This window comes from Neoarthrinium moseri (assembly GCF_022829205.1).
Source record: "Neoarthrinium moseri strain CBS 164.80 chromosome Unknown scaffold7_Wmoseri_CBS_16480, whole genome shotgun sequence".
NCBI classification, from domain to species: domain Eukaryota; kingdom Fungi; phylum Ascomycota; class Sordariomycetes; order Amphisphaeriales; family Apiosporaceae; genus Neoarthrinium; species Neoarthrinium moseri.
Genome location: NW_026055121.1, coordinates 735,009 through 754,967, shown reverse-complemented (window position 1 = coordinate 754,967; position 19,959 = coordinate 735,009). Strand labels below are relative to the sequence as shown.

At 52.7% G+C, this 19,959-nt stretch overlaps 5 protein-coding genes across 5 annotated transcripts; 2 read left to right on the top strand and 3 right to left on the bottom strand.

The window, feature by feature from the left end:
- Positions 1 to 649: 649 nt before the first annotated feature.
- JN550_003177 (uncharacterized protein) lies at positions 650 to 2,139 on the bottom strand (the record flags this gene model as incomplete). Its single annotated transcript, XM_049314552.1, has 6 exons — positions 650 to 1,101; positions 1,158 to 1,231; positions 1,284 to 1,663; positions 1,719 to 1,798; positions 1,852 to 1,888; positions 1,951 to 2,139. The coding sequence occupies 6 exons, from the start codon at positions 2,137 to 2,139 to the stop codon at positions 650 to 652; spliced, it is 1,212 nt and encodes a 403-aa protein (XP_049175012.1).
- Positions 2,140 to 11,926: 9,787 nt separating this feature from the next.
- Positions 11,927 to 13,769, top strand: JN550_003176 (uncharacterized protein; the record flags this gene model as incomplete). Its single annotated transcript, XM_049314551.1, has 5 exons — positions 11,927 to 12,029; positions 12,106 to 12,162; positions 12,278 to 12,346; positions 12,504 to 12,725; positions 13,090 to 13,769. 5 exons carry the CDS (start codon positions 11,927 to 11,929, stop codon positions 13,767 to 13,769), a joined length of 1,131 nt encoding a protein of 376 aa, XP_049175011.1.
- A 1,002-nt stretch (positions 13,770 to 14,771) lies between these two features.
- On the bottom strand, positions 14,772 to 15,851 carry JN550_003175 (uncharacterized protein; the record flags this gene model as incomplete). Its single annotated transcript, XM_049314549.1, has 3 exons — positions 14,772 to 15,359; positions 15,412 to 15,672; positions 15,735 to 15,851. The coding sequence occupies 3 exons, from the start codon at positions 15,849 to 15,851 to the stop codon at positions 14,772 to 14,774; spliced, it is 966 nt and encodes a 321-aa protein (XP_049175010.1).
- Positions 15,852 to 17,141: 1,290 nt separating this feature from the next.
- JN550_003174 (uncharacterized protein) lies at positions 17,142 to 18,077 on the top strand (the record flags this gene model as incomplete). Its single annotated transcript, XM_049314548.1, has 1 exon — positions 17,142 to 18,077. One exon carries the CDS (start codon positions 17,142 to 17,144, stop codon positions 18,075 to 18,077), a length of 936 nt encoding a protein of 311 aa, XP_049175009.1.
- Positions 18,078 to 18,828: 751 nt separating this feature from the next.
- On the bottom strand, positions 18,829 to 19,798 carry JN550_003173 (uncharacterized protein; the record flags this gene model as incomplete). The annotated part of the gene is made up of 2 exons (XM_049314547.1): positions 18,829 to 19,385; positions 19,447 to 19,798. The coding sequence occupies 2 exons, from the start codon at positions 19,796 to 19,798 to the stop codon at positions 18,829 to 18,831; spliced, it is 909 nt and encodes a 302-aa protein (XP_049175008.1).
- Between the last annotated feature and the right edge of the window lie 161 nt (positions 19,799 to 19,959).

Sequence of the window (19,959 nt, the reverse complement as noted above, 5' to 3'; positions counted from 1 at the left end):
CGACTGGAACCGAGTGTTGCGGGATACGAGGCACAGTGGCTGCTGCCTAGTTGGCACGTATCGATTGCAGCAACAGCCTGCGTCTCGGACACAGTGATACGAGATCGAAATACTCGACACTCACTTTGATCATGAGACATGCACGGGTTCAGTAAACTTCTGCCTGCTGCGCCGAAGATCGACAAGCCAAGTGGTCAGTCGGTGGGAGAGCCGCGCTGAGCCCGGCAGGGACCGATGCGGCAGGCAAGCGGGGCAGTCAGCGGGGTCTGGAGTGGCGGTATCAATGGCTGACTGACCTTCACCTTTCATATAACTACGGATTAACAATCCGTGATGCAAGTCGGGTATCGAATTATAATGTGCTGCTGGTCACCAGCCGTCTTATCTGGCAATCAATTGACCGTGCTGAAGAGAGAATGAAGAATACCAGGTTGACATATGGACCAAGTTGCAATCCCCCAGATATTTTCTACCGGTATGGCCCGAATGCCCTCGATCTGTCCAAGTTATGTGAGCTGTAGGGATCATCTCAATAGATCAAGGTAGCTCTACGACTTCTGTAGCGTAACATTGGATTAATGTAATATCTCGCTTCGCTCGTCTCTTTTTCAGAGCGATCACTGCTGTCTAATGTCCTGCTTCACGCGTCCTAGGGTGACGATGCTGCTTTACTTTCACTCCAGCACATCTCCTGCTTGACAGTTATGCTACTCAGGGGTATATCATCGCTCTGTTCGCTCGATATTCGCCTCCCACTGACAGTCGTTTCTCTTTCCCCTTGATATCCTTTCGGCCATAGGTTTGTCACTGATGTCTCTCCAGACTCGTCCTTCAGCCGCTCGAAAGATCCAGTGCTGTCATCGCCTTTCACTTTGGCAAACGCTGGTCGATGGATGGCCCTTCCGGAGCCGCCACCGATGGTGCCGATGGGCTTGAAGCCACTCCTCTTGCTTGTAGACTCGTTTCGCACTGTCGCCTTCGGTGTCGTGATCAACCTCACGATGATACCCACAATAGCGCCTCCTACCGTAGGGAGACAGGCGCATATTATTCCCATTGACGTTTCGACAACTGTCCAAGCCCAAAGAGAACCAGCGGAATCTTATTCTCATCAGCACACACCGCGTGGTTAGTGCTTCATAGAGTCCAGAACTTACGGGTAACATCAGCAGTCGGGTCGGTGAGAAGTGACATACCGCTTTGCAGCCGGAGACCACTGATTACGACGGTACTATTTCTCAGTTAGACTTTTGACGGGGTGGGACCGAGTCTGTAGAACCTACACGCCACCAAACAGGAATATCATGAAGACACCCGTCTTCTTCACCAATACCATTTGCAAGGTCGCCACTTCATACAGCGGGAGAGCCAGGATGAAGACATCGATGATTATGTTCGGGATGGCATTTCCAAGGAACAGTCCAACCTTGTCTAGGAACACTGCAGTGCTGAAGAACCTCAAATCCCACAAGGCGTTCAAGGGCCGGCTTTGTAGAAACGTCACCAACACCACGGCCAGCCACCACAGGATAACGGCTACGCCGAGTATATCCGTACCTTTCCTAAGGAGCGGGGTCGGGAATAGACTGCGATACATCGCGAGGACGGACAGCTTGATCAAAGTGATAAGGATCGCGTAGATGAGCTCCATGGCAAAGAGGCACTGAGATGGTCGTAAGACAGATGTGAATGGACAATTGGCTAATCTTGAATCTTACCTGCAGCGATATCGTGAGGATATTCGGGTCCGCGTTAAACACCTCGATAGTGGAATACCCTACTCCTCCTCGATAGACAGCTACTTCGTGTGAGCATTCCTTCTTGTCAGGTCTAGGGTTTCTGATTGCTTACCCATCAATGCTGTTACTGCCTCGGCATACATGAAAGGCTGCCGCCGTATTAGCCACGACGCTGCTCCTACGGTCAACTTGTGTTGGGTGAATTCCGTACCAAAGCCGCAACGATCAGCCAGTCCTCCGCACATAGGTGGGTTCGGGAGCGTCTAATCGATATTCGTAGCCCGACAACAATTGTCGCGAGTAGAGTAAACACGATGGAACATGCCACGACTGCGTTGATGCTGGCGTAGTTGGGCGGAAGGAGCACCCACGGCCCGGTTGTCGAGTCTTGCCGTTTCATGATGCCTATTGTTCTCATTCCAGCGCGAGCGATCCTAGTCCCAGTACGATACCCACGGCCTCCGTGTCATTGCAATATGCCTCCGAGCAGGAGAACGTATCGCAAGAGCCCGTATTCCAGACTAGGAGACAACACAAGGAAGGGTTCGGTTTGAATACCGAAGTTGAATACAGACCAAGAAGACCTGAAGACTGGAGATAGACGATGCCGACGCGCTCGGTGGTGCCGAAGCATTTTAAGACCAAGCAATCAGGAGCCAGTTCGCCATTGCATTGTTCTCGTGCCTATACCATGTCATTCAGCAAGGGTCTGCTTAAGCGACCTCCACTTTCAAAGTTTAGATCGCCAGCCCTCCCTGCACCAGCACCCTTGTTGAACTCGTGGCTCTAGGAGGGTCGCTCAGCTCTATTCTTGCGTATGTCAATTCAATAGTTGACATATAACGGTTCCATAGCCTCTCCAACATCGGAATGTCTTCGCCTGGCACCATGCGTCAGGGACCAATGTTTCGGGCTTGTTGAACGGCAATCTGGAGCCCAAAGTTATCATGAGGAGGGCTATCCGCAGGATTTTCGCATCCCCTTGTCAATATCCCCGGCCTGGTAACTCAGCTTGGGTCTAGCGCCGTTCATCGGAGAGGGCTGACGTTTGAGGACGCCTGTAATCATGCTGCCGCCCACATTCTGGTACACACTGGACGAATCGGCGGAACAGAAGCAAAAATGTCACATTGAATCTTGGTTCTCTCGGGCTTGACCCGCCCAGGCCCAGGCAATGGACGAACACACTTAATATCTTAGCATGCTCTGGTACGGTGGGCTCTGGTAATCTGGGGTTCGCAGTGGAAGTTGCCGTGGTGTTAGAGGCCGTGACTCCATTGCGGGCACCATTTTAATGGGTCTAAGGGGTCGGCTCCGCAATCGTTGCGAATCCTCCTGAAAGAGGGAAAGGAGGCTAATGAACTCGGAGAGACATACTAGGTCAAGTAGACAAGCCGCCACAGTCAAGACAGTGGGAATAACAATTCTTCTCTTGGGATAGATACAAACTGGCCATGGAAGCCGCGTGCAGCACCGACATGCAAGTCGCTGACCCAGGACGCCTTCGCCATTGTCTTCTGGATAAACACCGTTTTCCCCATTGCCCACCCTATCGGGCCTGCCCACCAGGGGGAAGCTAGATGTGATACCATGCCCACGCTCATGGGCGATCTGCTACGCTATTAGGTTTTATTCTCCGTCGTGCCTCACGATCTTGGCAGAAATCACCAAGGAACCGCTTGACCGGTGGTAGAGAACTTATACGCACAGACAGTCCGGTCAAGTTGTTCCCTGTCTCTAGTTGTCTAGGACGATACGGGAATAGTATGGCACATGTCAGTTGACGCCCATAGGTTTCGGCTGTGGTGGCGGCGGTCCAGACCTGTCAGAGATCTGATTAGAACCTTTGATTATTTGTCACCACTTGATGAGTTTGACTTTGACTTTGAATGCTGACGCATTCCAACCACCACCGCAAGATCGACGCCGGCATACCATAGTAGGTAATACCGCAACCACTATTGGCATTCTGCAATTGCTGTAGATAGCTCCATATGGGAACTCATCAGATAAGAACCAAGAGGTCAAGAATGAAGGCTTGGTGCCGACTGTATCGGAACCCATATTTGGTCGTCCCATTCAGTATCCATATGCGTCTTCGGGACCTACATCTTCTAGTATCAGAACGCTCACAGCCTTGACTCAAGCTCAAAATCGAACACATGCCGAAAGTTATCCGAAGATAAATAACAAGTCTCACGCAGAGCGTTCTCTGCCCTAAGCTTAGGGTGCTCAAACAGCTGTCTAGGCCCATGGCCAGCATGCAGTGGAACATAACAGCTGAAAGGTGGATGCCCGAGGAGTAACCCGACGCTTCAAGTTATCACCATGGACAATGGAGCGGTGGCACCACACAAATTCAATTATAGTAGACATACATAGCTCTAATTGTGCTCGCCTACTGCTTTTCATGGGCAGTAATTTCTGTTTGGTGGCTTGTTGACGTATACAGACCTTTCAGGTCTAGCTGAGAAGTACTGAGTTCATATTCACGAGCTGTTGATCACCGTCTCTGTGACTTACATAGTCATACTACAGTCTAAGCTGCTGCTATACAAGGGCCGTTGGCACTGTTTAAGATGCCCGTTCAAGACTTGAACTTCCTCTTGTCTATCAATTTTCTCCGCCATCAGTGAATGGGACATAAGCGACGCGATTCCGACCGTCAAGTATCAAACAGATATCTGAATCCTTCCATTTCAAGATTATGTGATCGTTCCAACCTAGGCAGTCTATCTAACAAGCTCATATCAGCCATTCTTCGCGGATGTGTGTAAGAGATTAGTATGTTGTTGAACCTCGTGCCATGTTAGTAGATCCCAGCAGGGTCGTGTCCAACACGCTTGCTCGAAAAAAAAAAATGAGATATTTAATCAACCGACAGACGACTTCAGGATCATGACTTGAGCATGCCAACAATGGCATCAAGATTATGGTATGACAGGAGCAGATGCATAGTACTGGCCGATATTGAGTTCAGCTACAGAGATGACGACAGACCTTCAGTGTATGGGCGATACAAGGTGAAGATTTATCGCATCTGGCTTCTCTACCAAACCCCATGCTAATTGGTACTTCGAGCAGAGTTCTACCCGATATTTCTCCTATCTAGACTTGACAGCAAGAACAATAAGCATATCATTTTACGCGCTGACAGAGCGGTAAACGATATTGGCATTGTGGCAATCCCCAGCCAGTCAAACAAAAGCCATTGTCCAAATGAAGCGGTACTATTGATAGCGTAATATACATGCGTCGATTGTCATAAGAAGTGCAATTTATTGGTCTTTAAATCTTGATGTGCAGCTGTATTTGTCTGGTTCTCTCGAGCTTGCGATGAGCGTATGCCCTCGGGTGCCACCTGATATCGACACCGTGAAACTGCTTTGGTGCATGAGTTTAACGACGCATGCACATATCCTTACATCTTTCCGTCTCTTGTCCCTGCGGCTGTTCTTTCGCTGCAACTCGAACTGTGCGTTAGGATCACACTCCCCAGCCGGAACACTTTGAAGCAGGAATCTTTCCTCTCGTCTTTGACCACTGCTGAGTAAGAAGTCTCTCTTCAAAGTGTGCACGCAGATACATTCCGTTTACCTTCCTATAAGAACGATGAAGTTTCGCGATGGCATGGGCACTTGCAGCGTGAAGTATTCACAGGACTTAGCGACTGCAGTTGACAAACGACGATTCCGGCTAGTAGCCACAAGGTATCCACGTTGATAGATAGAGGTTTGGATTAATGTGATGAGCTACGTCTTACGTGTTTTCAAATCTGTATTGATGTGAATTTAGACAAACGATTGGTATAGACCTGGTTCCATTCACTCCTCCGGTAGTACTTCATAGAGATTGCTTGCCCCATCATGTAAGTAGATAAGGGACACTGAACGTCAAGACTAGCCAATCGATATCGCTGACTCTTCCTATGCAAGAATTAAAGCTAGTATACGATTCATGGATGGGTCAAGCTTTGGGCACCTTGGGTCACTGGTTGGCTGGATCGCGAGTTTATGCTGTTTCTCCTCCACCAATTACCACGTACGCCATCTATGCTCAGAAACATCTACAAATCTAGATCACCAACATGGGGCAAGCCCCATCTTCTAACCCGCATATCTCAGCGTCAGCAATCAAGGTCTAAAACTCGATCTGCTACGTAATCAAGACCAGATGCGGCCAACCGCCTGAAGGAGCCGGAAAGCTTACGAGCTGTCTACATCGATCACGCATGCAGCAAGCGGTTTGTGACGCACGTGCTCGATGGCAGCGGGGCTTGTGGGACTTGAAAATTCGTTCCCCTGCCGGAACACAACGCAGTGCGTCTTCTTCTCGTCTGATGTTCCTGCCCGGCTCTCGGACCTGCTTCACGTCGTGACCGAAGAACTAGCGGCTGTCCGATGCAACGAAGCCGACGAAAACGCCCCATGTCACATCCTGTACGTGATACCCCAGGATCTTACGGGATATACATCGCCTGCGAATGAACTATTCGTAAGCGGATCACAAGCTAGGGAACTGAGTCGTCGGTCCTGTGTCAACCCCCGGACACCAGGAATCCAGCGCCACGCTACCAGAATCGTCAGCGCGGGGCTCAAAGAGTGACCGACAGGAATGGGGAGAGTGGGGGGCAAATTCCATAATCAGCGATGATAAATCAAAAAGAGCTGCATCTTGGGGCTGCATCGAGGCCTGTGAATGGGTGGTGAGGTGCTCGGCGCTGCTGGATGATGGTGTATATGTGGGTAGCGCTGCAGTTGCATGCAAGCCAACGCAACTATCTGCAGGCTGTGGATATAATTAGTGTGGTCGAACTACTGCAAGCGCCTAGTGCATGCGTTTTCGAGCAACTACTCCGAAACAAGGGAATGTGAATGAGACCTTGGAGCTAGAAGAGCTTCACCAACTGTGCATACTATGTGGTACGCATTGTTCGCTGGGCGTGCCCAAAAGCGTGCCCAAGTATACGTTGCAGCAGGGGCCCTGTACATCTGTTCAAAAACCGTCGTCGCTAGCTTGAGAGTTGAGGAGAGGAAACCTCGCTTAAATGCCCACCCAGGTGCTCACTGAGAACTAGTGGGTTGTGGTCTGCTTCAGTACCTGAGCCTACCATTGGGCATGATCTGGGCGGAGTCCATTAACCCGGCGGAGACCGCGCGGGAGTCCAGTTGGAAGAGTCGAACCGTGTGTAACACCCAAATGATCGTCATGAGGAGGACATAGCTGCTTCAGGAAGTTCGAGTGTCAACTTCACGGTACTATGGTAGACTTCATGGAGGGTACCTTGATGGACATGGCTCTTCTACAATGCCACTAAAAGAATGCGCTGCCGGTTGATGAGCTGGCAAGCTTGCCTACGGTTGAGGGTGCTAGAAGTGACACCAAGTCGATGTTCTGTGGTTTCCGGTACTCTTGGTCGTCTTCAACGTGATAATGACGAATACTATGCAGTACAGCTCACCCAAAATGGGCCTGCCACATTGCTTACAGGTTGGCTGAAAACTGCGCTACAGTCGATAGAATTTGGTGGAATCCTCTATATATTTACGTGGTCCCAGCTCTTTGATCTTTGAGGATATGAAGGTTGTCGTTATGTCGACGGGGGCTGGAGGAGTCATCGCAAGTCGATCACCCTTCTAGAAGTGGCCAAAAAGGAACTCGATGTCTGATACATCTATACCCAGACTGTCGGGTAGCAGTTCAGTCTGGCACTATCAACCTGTGGAGAAGTCCCTTGCGCCAAGGTCCGTTTAGACAGTACCTCTGGTCACTCCCCAAAGGGGACGTAGACTCAAATTGCTGGGAGTTGTTAACGTCGGCCGAGGTTAAACTAAACTCTAAATGTATTCAGTATCTGCCGTAAGGACGTTCCAAGACCAGCGTGCAGTTTTGCTGGTGGTTGAGAATCTCGTCCTGCAATTAAGTTGCTTGGGTCGTCTCATTCCGGTGGGGTCTGGCATCGGAACTCCACATTCGAACCAGTGCCCACCCGGCAGGCACTCTGAGGGTCTGATTCTTGGATGAAAAGGAATTCCAACCCTGTTGCAAGTGAAGTTTCAAGATGTTGAAATGATGATGCATCTGCATTTCCAAGTCCGAGCTCCCCGATAGCTAGTCCCTTCGGATGAATAGAAGTACACAGTACGTACTTTGTTTGGGCTCTCTCAGAGCTACTTCAGCCAGCCAATAAGGGGCATTGAGTTATTCATAGGATACCTAGCTGATATTTTCGTAGCCCACAAGGTCCAATTGTCGAATCCACATCATTGTACGAATTCAACCGAAACTTGTCACATTTCTGACGTCGCTGCAGTAAGAAACGCCACAAGGCTGACGGCTCATTGGAGGAAGGCTGTTAGCACCATGCAGCCCTCTCCGAGTATTGGAAAGCTGGATTCTTGACGATTCCTAGCAGGCCAGGCAGTTCTGGCAGTTCAACCCGAAGAGACCCCGGCAATGATCAATGAGTCTCGCGGTTCAGAAGCCGGTGGCAAGATCTGCCAGTGAATGTGCCATCCAATCAAACGAAACTTGATGAGGTAGAAGCTGGCAGAGGCAGGAGTTTCTGTTTAGAGACATTCAGATAGCAAAATCGCCGCGCGCGAGGCAAACACGTCGACGCTGATATCAAAAAGTCACCTCTTGTCAAACGACGCGTCGAAATGGTGGGGACGTGACGGAACGAAGAGGCCATAGAGTGGGGCCGAAGGAGAAGCTCGGAACAAGCAACGACCTCGCCAAGTTACCTCGCAATGGCCATCTCGCGGTCCTACGATACCCGGATTTCCGCTAAAGATGGGGCAGGCTGGCAAGGGCATGTCGAGGGCGCGCGATATGGTCCGAGCCGCTCAAGTAAGCTTCAAGGGCTTCCACTTTGGAGCACTGGGAGGTTTGGCTCTACAGACTTTTAACTAGGTATCGAAGCCTTCTTAGTGGAGAGGTATGCAAATGCTCCCATGCAAGGAGATATATAGGCATATAGGTCAGCGCGTGCCTGACAGCCGTGAATGCTGGGGGCAGTGAACGTCTGACTAGACACCGAAGTAGCAGCATGTCCCGGTGCCCGTGTCAGTCAGGCGATTGCAGATTCCGAAAAGCGCTCGTCCTCAGAAAGGGGTTCGTGGAGAATGGTGGAGGTTGCAATCAAAGGAAATTCGAACGTGCGTGCTATCGACGCTAGTGACGCTAACGACACAGACCCCGGGCGATCCAACGGCAAGGAAGCTCGGGGCACCTTGTACCCAGAGCCAGGCCTGCCAGGTCTGGGGTTCTCGAAAACGGTTCGAAGGAAGCCATCGATTGACCAAGGGTAGAGGAGGTGGTTTGTGATCTGTACACGGTAGTTGGGTACTCATGTATCTGTTTCTGATTGTCTCGGATAGCCTTTGCCCTACGTCTTCGCTATCTAGGCAGGGGGCTGTGGTCGTTTACTTGCTTGCTGTGTGGTGCGGGCTTTCGGACAAGTCGAATGGTTGGCGAGTGTCGGCAACAAATCAACACCTGGCTCGGGTACCACTGTCGCAGCGAGGGTAGACTGGTTCGCTCGTGAGCACCCGAGATTTGCGCCGCGAGGGTCCTAAAACGTTGCCTGCGGCGGCGTTACCTTGACGCCTCGGTCCACTGGCGTTGTCCATCGTCGATTGGAACGATCAATGGCAGATCCCGCGCGGGCAGATTACAACCGTGGGCGCGCATGTGGTAATCACTGGCATCAAGGTCACAACCCAGCAAGCGAGATGCAATTAGCTGTGCCGGGCGGAGTGTCGGCGAGTCTCATAATCCGCACCCTATACAGCAGGTATCTGGTGTCTTCCTAAGACCCAAGTTGCAGTGGCAGGACGGGCCAACAGAGCAACAGAGCGGGCCGTACCACCGCTCCCCCAGCCCAGCGTGACTGGGAACTTAGGTTGATGTGTTGCAGAACACGGCTGGAGCAGCTGGAGGGGATCGGAACCATGGCCGGCAGTGACCGATTGCGGTTCTGCCCGCTCCTCGGGTGCGTCTGCTGCACTTTTAAACTTTGGTCAAGCCCAGCCCCAGGTAAGATTGCTGCCAGCCGCGTGGCTCGCCCTACAGATTAACTATTGCTCAAGTCACAATTGATGCCCGTCCGCGACCTTCTGCTTTGAGCGGCGTCGCTGAACAAGTAGACGGACGGGCGAGGGCAGCCTGCGAGGGATCAACCCTGGCAGGCGTGGATATCGAATCGATTCATGACCGGATCTGAGTCGCGCGGAAGCAACCTCCTACAATTTGCCAGTCTCACCCAAGAGAGAAGGACTGGCAGGGAACTGACTGCTTCGAGGCAAGCGAACTTGTCATGTTACCCAAGCCAAGGGCCCAAGGACCTGCGCGCGGTTCTTCTTGACCCGAGCCTCGAGGGGTGGCTCGTCCTCATTTTAATTCGGTCCCCTATCCCCTCCAGGGCCATCACAGATCAATTCCACGGTCCAAAGTGCCGTCTTTCCCCCAAGAGGAACGAAGTACCTTCTACTTCGGTGCCATCCCCACAGGCAACCTGGAGAACCAGCAATCAATCACAAGCACCCATAACCCCCCCATCCCTCGACTCCACCCTCTAAATTCCCCTGAGCAGGACAGTGGAAGAGGGGATAGAGATGATGGAATGAAACGACGAGCAAGAGGGTGAGAGAGTGTCATGAGCCGACGAAGCTACCTGGTGGTGCAGCGCATCTTACATAGTAGTATGTAGTAACAGGCAATCGGTCCTCCTCGTCCACCACCACCACCACTACCATCACCCACGGCCATCTCCCCCCTCCGTGAACCAGGAGGTAGACGGTAGACGGTAGACGGTAGACGGTGGACGGTAGACGCTTGCAGCCCATCCCCATCCCACGGTGACCCCATCCCATGACGACCTACTGTGCCCGTACCGTACCCATACCAATTTGGCGCGTGGCCCATTTCGAATTTGGGAGTACCGTAGATCTACACGTCGTCGGCCTGCCAGCCCACTCGTCGGAATATTTCCCTCTTTGCCTTGCCAGCTTTTTTTTTGAAGGTGCCTCTCCCTCCTTTTCCGCCCGCCCGTTGTCGCCTCCCCTTTTTTATTAATTCACTTGTCAGTGACCAACACAAGCCCGCGACTCAACGGCCCGCCCACGACCCGTCGCCGCCGACAAGTCATTCGGAACAGACCAACAAAAAAAAGAAAAGAGTGGGAAAAAAAAGGAGAACGAGAGAATTGCCGTTCCCTTCCTTTCTTTTTCTCTAGTCTCGCGCAGTCGCATCAAACGGGATCAGAGTTCCGTGTCTGAAACATCCCTCCAGCTTGGGCACTAGGAGAGAAAGAGAGTTGGCCTTGGATTCTGTTTTGGTAAGTTGCAACCGCAAACGAACGAGCGAGACATTTCTTTGGCACCAAACGGCGGGCGAGGGGGGCAGATGCGGGCCGGTGGCTCGCGTGCGAGATCCATGGATGCCAGTCGGCCAGCCCGCCAGCAGATGCGATGCCATGCGATGCGATGCGATGCCATGTTTTTGGGGGCGACAGCACTGCCATGTCAAAGTCAGACTCGGACTGCGCAACGTGCGCGCACCCCTTTGTTCTCCGCAGGAACTTGCTTCTACCAACGTTCCACCCGGGAACAAGAGAGCGCCTCGTGTGTCATCTGGACATCTCGACGTCGTTTGCTCGCTGAGGGTCGCGTTTTTTTGTCGCCCTGCTGGAGGCTCTGCCGCCCCAGCTACAATCCACCACCAGCACACCAGCACCCGCACCCGGACCCGACCTTGGAAGGCGTCGCTCTGCTCCGTTGGCCGCGCTGCATACAACATTCGACCCAACCGGGAATCCCCTGGCGACTTGTGCATCGGCATCGTCATCGTCATCCTGCCCTTCGTCCCGTCCCGCCTCGCCTCGCCTCGTCTCGTCTCGTCGCCCACCACGCCGCCGTGCCGTGCCAAATTTGATGCTGCGGAATTCTTGAGACGGCAACGCTAACCTTGAACCTGTCCAGAATCCCATTGCAACGACCGGGTAGCAAAGCAAACGGCCGTCCACCATTTCTGGCGTCCCTCAGCACCGCCGCAACCCTGCCGCGCCGTCGTCTCGCACCGACAGCCAACTGCCGCCGCCCTTCGTTGAAGGCTTCGAACGGCAAGGGAAATCAAAGCAGAGCCGCACTTGGGAGTTCGATCGGTCGATCAAACAGGCTTGCACCATGTCTCAATATTACGGCGATTCGCAATGGCTAGGCGCTGGCGGCGCTGGCGGTCAGCCTGGTTGGGATCACCAGACTCCTCCGCCTCCGCCTGCGCGTTCAGGTGAGTTTCTCAGCCATGACCGAGCCGTCAAACGCTGGGGATAATAAAAGCATGAGTACTGATACCGCAGCAACAGGCGCCAGCTCTGCCATCCCACGTGAAGAGCCAACCGCCTTCTCGCAGCAGATCGAGGGTATGTTACAATTTCCCCTGGGGGCCATGTGCCGCGCGCAAGCGTTTGCGCCCCGTGCGGCCAGAGATGGCGGGACTGGAACAGATCGGACGAGACTGACATTGTTCTCCTGCAGAGGTCGACCGCGCCATAGACAACCTGGTCAAGAGCGGCAAGATGTTTGGAGGTGCCAATGGACCGCGTCGTGAGTTCGCCCCTGCGCTGCAGCACCAGCATCAGCACCAGTCTCAACACCAACACCAACACCGACGATCGACTCCTTCGATGGGACGGCGAGGAGGGCGGGCGCGTCTGTATTAGGAGCTTGCGGGATGAGCACGGCTTGGCTAACGGGAATACAGACGGCAGAGGAGCTTCGGGACCTGGGCCACAGTTTGGCGGTGATGCGCGCAGCGGCGGTCCGTCCGGCGGCCCCGGCCTGCAGAACTTCTACGCCTCTCAACGACACCAGTCGTCGCGCGGATCCAACGAGGCGGAGCAGATGATGCAGGCAAAGCGAAGAATGGCAGCCCAGCGTGAGCGAGAGCTTCGCAACTACCATCAGGAGCAGCAATACAATAGAAGTAGGCCACCCTCTGTTGTATAGCAAGCAGGCGTACCCATACATACCCACCTACCTACCTATGCCACACAAGTCACAAGTCACAAGTCGCAAGTCGCAAGTCGCAAGAATAAGCACTCTGCCCAAGAAGAATCGCCCAAGTCCAGCCCGTCCCGGGCTAGATTTCGCATTCGGCGATGCATCCGTTGAATATTGTGCCAAAAGAAAGAAAAAAAAGAAAAAGCTCAACCTCTCTCCCTTAGAGATACAACCCTTTCCCCCGTTCTCCCCCTTTGCACACAGCACAGCAGCCCTAACACGAACCCTCTACCCCTGTTTACTTCTGGACTTTGGACTATTCAGCTAACTCTGAGTTGTTCCTACAGCTGTGCTTGCTGATATGAACTACCCTAGCAAGCCTGAGCGCGCCCTTAGCCCTGGAAGCATGTCGGAGGACGACCGTCGCGACTTGATCGCGCGTCAGCGAAGTGCTCTCTACGGCGAGAACGGAGGGCTCGCCGACGAGACAGGCTCTGCTCGGCCTGGTGCCTCTGGCCTGTCTACTGGCCCTTCAAGCCACCGCGGCCCCTCTCCTCTGGCCTACGAATACCCACGAGGCGCTCCTGAGGGCGCTGCTGCAGGTATCGACCAGGGCTCTCGCAACGCTAGCCCCCAGTCAAACCCTCCCAATAGCAGAGGTCCCTTTGACGCTGCCGTCCACGCCAGCCGGACCAGCAACTCGTCCCCTGGAGGCTCACCTCCGCGCCAGGGCGCGCCTGGCCAGCCGGGTAGCACCGTAGCTCCTATCGGCACACGACCTTCCATCTCTGGTCCGAGCCAAGCATCCAACCCGGTGCTGAACAAACGGTCCACTACTCCTCTGCCATCCCCTCTGAGCCACGGCTTCAGTGCTTCCGGCAACAGCGACAGTATCCAGGCCGTCGCCGGTGGCTCGTCCAACCCTTCCAGTGCTGCACCTGATGGCTACAATGGCTGGGGCGGACGCTCCGGAGTTTGGGGAAAGCAGTCTTCCGGATTGGGAGTTCAAGCCAGTGTCTGGGGTTAGGATCCGCATCGACGCGCAAGCAACCCTACGCCGAAAGTCGAGGTGGATGATGTCGAGGACGAAGATCAATGATCTTGTCAGCAAAAAGCAAAAAAAAATTGGTGTTCAGGGGCCTGTTGATTTTCGACGAAGGGCAAGAGTATTCAGCATCAGCATGAGGTGTTTCGGCCATCACGGACGCGGAAAGACGGATTCAGGGCACATCTCAGGGGCGGAAAATCTCGACATGTTTTGTTTTCTGGAGTTTTATTTTTTGACCCTTTCTTTCTTGACGCTTTTCCCAACTCAGCTGGCATGCCAGTATATACGACTTCGTTTTCGGACAAAAGGGGGAGGAGTTTGCACAAAAGGAAGGTTGGCAGGTTTACGATTGCCAGTTCGTATTGATTTGGTGTCGGGTTTTTTCAAATTTTTGCAACACGGAAATGGCAAGGGGGTAAAGGCATCTCGGAAAGGTGGTTTATGCGTTGTCGCCTTGTGTTGTTGGGTACCCAGAATGGAGTTCCGCATAAGGGCACTGCCGGCAGAGGAGTTTTATTTTTCTTGTCCTTTTTGTAGCACAGATCTGGCGGTAATGAACTACGAGGGAGATGGGGAGGAGTCAGACACGTATGTTTTTCTGTTCGCATTCAAAGGCGGAAAGATTCACCACTCGCAAGCATGGGGAGTTTGGCATCCTGGCATTTGGCAATTGAAAATGGAAAGATCAGACTCTAGTGTCAGCAGCGGCGGCCTGTTTTCTCGTGATGCGAGGTGTCACGCCGTTATCTGAAGAATGTGTGTTGGACGAGGCAATTGTTAGGCCCGTGAAACCTGTAAGACTTAATGTAATGGCAACGGACAGCAACATCAACAGTCCAGTCCGTCTTGCTGCGGTAAGGCGCAGTCATTCAAAGGTCGGCATATTGGTGATGACTTGGAGTACTTGTCCAAAGAGGTACATTCGATTAAATTTTGCCTTCAATCTTTGGCTTCCGTTCATCTTCTCTTGTCTAGACAACACTATGCATAGGAAGGAAGCGCCTTATTAGAGCTGACTACAGCTTTCATCACGCCAACATAGTTCAGCACGAGGTCGCTGTCCGCGTTCAGATCCTGCTGCACCCAGAACGACTGGATCTCGGCTCGAAATCCCTTCATGCTGCGCATATGGTCGTTCCTTTCCGTCCTATCGAGCAGGTCGAGGATTGCGACCCTCTGCTCGTCCGTCCGCGCCTCGCAGGCCAGGATGAACATCGGGAAGAAGTGCTCGCACGCCGGGGCCTGGATCGGCCCGGCAAACGCCCGGTCTATCACCGAGTCCAGGTCCGCCGGCGGCTCCCAGGGGCTCTGCGAGGCCCGCAACAGGTAGACGAGCGTGGCCGTTTGGTAAAGCTCCACAGGAAGTTGGACGTCGGCGCTCGTCTCGAGCGAAGTTGCGTCTTGGGGAGGGGAGGCCGGAGGGAGGTTCCTGATTCTCCATTCCAGGGCTTTAAGGCGGTCCTTGTAACGTTCGTCGTGGCTTGCGGGATCCGATGGATCAAGCAACGTATCGCATACTTCCGAAAGCAAATTCAATATCGCATAGGTAGGCCTCGGAGATGGCGATACCTGTGATTGGGTATTAGCAAGCAGTGATGGTGGTTTTTGCTGGTGAACAGACGGGTGATTCTTTTGCGAAAGGCAGAAGCCGGTTGCCTCCAAGGTCAGCAGTCGCTGCATCTGTGGCACTCAAGACCACGGACTTGTGACGCCAATGAAATGTGGCAAACTGAGAGACTGCATGGTGATAATAGACCCAGTCGAGCAAGCTGCCGATGTCGCTCTCGTTTACGTGTTGCACCAGGAGAGCGCTTTGTACGATTTCCATTGCTCCTCGAATATACCAGAGCCATTCGCCTGAGCTTTCCGATGGTAGCAAGATCTACGCGGAGGTTCGTAAGCATGACTGTCAGTACCGTGCCAAAACCACCCTCTATGACCTACCTCAAATGAACAGAGAAGCATGCACGTGGCGACATGTTGAGCAGCTTCAAGGGGTCCCTGGGTCGCCACCTTGGCAGAAGCGGAAAGGGCTTGTAGGGCAGCCACCTTGAACTGCATAGCCTGCTGATGCAGTCCGCTGCGTCGGACGGAGGAGAAAGCAACTAAAGCATATAAGAGAGCGTGCCCCGGAACCGTGTCATGATTGAGTGCCATGTGCAAAAGCACGTCTCGCATTTGCGACGTGGTTGGGCTAAACGTAACCAATGAGAGATATGCGGCATTATGGACTAGATAACGTATGACATTAGCTGGTGATATCAGTACTATCAAGAAAAGACTGGGTTCATGCTCACAATAGCATATTAAGTCCATGTGCTTCACTTTGGATTGCGGCTGCCTCCAGACTTTTACATTAGGTTGGACTGCACCTGTATTAGGGGGACCTACAGTACCCTGCTGGGATAGGCCACGGTATATGTCAATGTCCCGCCAATTTGTGTTGATGAATAGGTGACGAGGCCTCTTAGATACACCGCCTCCAGCTAGTGCTACTAATGTTCCTGTAATTGCGCGCCGCTTGTCGTTGTCCCTCGGCCATGACAGGCGCATTCCATACCCTTGGCAGTCTCGCCAAGCTCGGGCACAGTTCAGACAAGTGGGCGTGCCTTGATCGCATTGAACCTTGCGGTCTGAAAAGGACCGTTAATAGAGTATACACAACATTGGCCAGGCACGGTGGCTAACCTTTACAAGTCCAACAGCCTTTCCCAGCCCTGGTAATAGGGCCGGACATACTGCACTATCGCCGGCAAGTCTAAGCGTTGCGAGGAGAGGAAAAGCCCCGCCTGGATGGTATACGAGGCAGTATCAGAGGTCAGGATGGAGCCTCAGGTCGTGCTGTGTCATAGAAGTCGGGAAAAGTTGTCTTGGGTGGGGCAGTTTCCTTTAAAACATACTTAAGTAGGTAGGTAATTGTACTAAGCAGGCAGGGTTCGCTGGTCAGATTGTGAGACTGTGCCACTCTCTTGATGGCAGATGACAAATGTCAGCTCGGAGAAAGTTGCACTTGGTGGGTCAACTATATAAAGTTGTCCCCACTTTTCCTCTGTTCATCCATCAGATCAACACCCCTGCTACGATGGAGATAACGTCAAGCTCCGCGATCAAAGTTGTTAGTATTCCTCCCGTGAGAGAAATTGATCGAAATTAGGGAGAGCTTAGAAATCCTTGAGCAATTCGCTTGACCGCGGTCAGCTGTCAGGAGTCGCCTGAACCCTGGACAGAGCTATATAAGAGTCCGTCGCGTTCCTTCCAACGTGATTGATTGACAATTTCTACAGGCTTCCCTCACAGACTACTTCCTCATTTCTGAATCATATAGACATCCCTTCCAAGACACTCTCCAACATGGCTAAATACCTTGTCACGCAGGCAACCGGCTACCAAGGCCGATTGACAATCACGCACCTTTTGGCGGCTGGCGCCAAAGTCCACGCGCTTGTGCGCGACCTTCAGCGAATCCCGCCAATCCTCCAGAGTCCTGGAGTGACAGTTTTCAAAGGGAATAGTCACGAGTTCGAGGAAGTGTTTCAAGCAGCTCAAGGCTGCGCAGGTGTCTATTTGAACACTTTTCCTATCCCGGGCTTGGAAACGCAGCAGGCCAAGACCGTCGTCGACGCCTGCAAAAAGGCAGGGCTGAAGACTATTGTTGTCTGCACCACCTTCTGTACGGGGAACAAGGCCATGTGGGACGATACAGTGACAGAAGAATGTGACTTGCGTGGGTATTATTCCTCCAAGGCCGAAGTCGAGGATATTGTACGCCGGGCCGGCTTTGACGCCTACACCATTCTCCGACCAGCATTTCTGCATGTTGACTACATGACTCCCCATGCTTATGGAAACTTCCCAAGACTCCCGACACACGGGGAGTTAGATCACGCATACAATGATGGCGTCCGAATGTCCCAGACGGATGCAAACGACGTTGGCAAGTACGCTGCGGCTGCGTTGCAGAACCCTGCCAAGTTTGGTGGCCACGAAATCGATCTTGGAAACGAAAATTTCACCATTCAAGAGGTTCGTGACATTCTTGTTAGGGTCAGCGGCAGACAGGTTCAAGCAGGAAGGAGGAGTCCACAGGAAATCGAGGAGGCCAAAACCACCGTCCCGGGTCAGAAATTCCAGTTGTGGGCCAACTTCAAGGACTTTAGCGGTGGTGTGGCCACTGCTAAGGAAGTGCAGGCCAAGTTCGGCATTCCGTTTACTTCACTTGAGATGGCCTTGAAAAGAGACAAGGAGCGCCTTTTGGAGTGTCTGCCAGCCCAGGCTAGTGTCGTGTGAATGTAGGAATAGATTTCGCTTCGGCGGGCTATCTATGGATTCGTCAGGAGCCCTCAAGAAGGATTTGCTAAATATGAGGGCCATCAGGAGGGCCATTGCGAGTCCCCAAAGATCTTTCACTAGGCTTGAGATGTGTTCTACTTCAACGACAAGAAATCGCCGCTCTTACTTTCAAAGCAATTTTTCATAGCTGGTAGTCATTCAAATCTAAATGTTATTAGATAAACTGACAAGTCTTAGACCACATTAACGGACTTCATTTCATCTGCTCTCGGTCATGAATGGTGTCCACAATGGCACCATGGAAGTAAAGAATGTGGACAATATACCAGGATCTACCGGAATGATAGCACCTCGATATCAGTGGAACCTGTCCAGATGTCGAATAACCAAAGCGATGAGAATCTCTCGTGTCTTGCTACAGAAAGGGGCTATACGTGTCAATTCTCAGCCAAGGTTGTGGCGTTTTGTATTTCAGTGAGTGTATGTGCTTGTGATGCTTGTGAATAGCGTGAGGAATGACCTACAGGATGTATGAAGCCTACTGTATGTAGCAAGTGAGTGGGGGAGAAATATGTAGCTATTGCCATTCTCATACTCGGTATGCAAAAAGAAAACAGATATCGCTAGGTATCCCGCTCCAGAACGCCAAGCCGAGCCGGATATGACATAATATACACCATCCTTCTTTGGAAGACGACTAATCGCGTACGTCCACTCTCACACACCAATATGGCCCAACTGTTGTATTTTACAACCCTAAAGCCCTGACAGCAGCATCCATGTCCAAGCAGTTATCCGCCCGAACCGCCTTTTCAGCGCTGACAACGGTTCCCCGGCCGTCCACGGCAAACAGACCGGCTTGCTGCCACTTGTTTCCCATAGCAGTACTTGGCCCTATCTCCATGTCATCTGCCATGTCTTGGCCTGTGCCTCTTCTTGCCGGCATGGTGCCGTTGGGAGCCGCACCTTTGGGCGGAGCAGGAGCACCTCCTTTCAACTGCTTATCCCACGTCTCCGTCCGTGCGATGGAGGTGGCGACCTTCTCACCAAGCCATCCCTTTTCCTTCCAGGCCTCTCTTTGTGTTGTCGGGTTGAACATAGACCAGACAGTTCCCAGACCTAGGCCCCATGCTGCATAGAGAGCTCGGTCTTCATCGACGATGATCTCGATGTTCCACGAACCGCCGAGGAGATCGATCCACTTCCGGGTTGCCTCCGGCGATGAATGTGACACGGCGATACAGTGCAGCGAGCCCTGGTGGCGGTTTGCGAGTGCGCGGAGGGCAAGGAATGATTTTTGTGCAACTGCAGGAAAAACCGTGAGCAAGCCAGATGATAGGAGGGCAAGCGAAGGCCAGATACTCACAAGCGCATCCCACACATCGCATAAACAACACGACGACCTTCTTGCCTCCTCCGAACTGAATCTTTCGATCCCGATCCAGTGGCGCCAGATCGCCGACCTTGGGCATCTCAGCAATTGGGACCGGAGGCGGTACTGGGGAGAGCCACGCCTGCGCTGTCAGAGGCAGCTTGCGTGTGCTCATCCATGCTGGCGGCCACCCGCCTGAGGACTCCTCATCATCCAGACCCGGTTGCGTGCCACTGGATTTTGAGGGTTTTGTGGACGAGTTGGTTGTATAGGAGTTGATGTCGAAGGTGTCGCTCTTGATGCCGACCTTCCGTAGGGCAAGCTTGGTGGTCAGACTCGAGAACATGGTTGTTGAAAATTCGGAAAGGCCCGCTTTGATATTAATGCAGTTTCTATAGAGGTAGAGAGGAGTTGTGAGGGACAACCAGTATCAGTCGGTGATACAATCGAGCTGTGGTACGTATTGTTGGCTGCTCTGTCCGTGGTAACGATTTCGAGGCATCAACA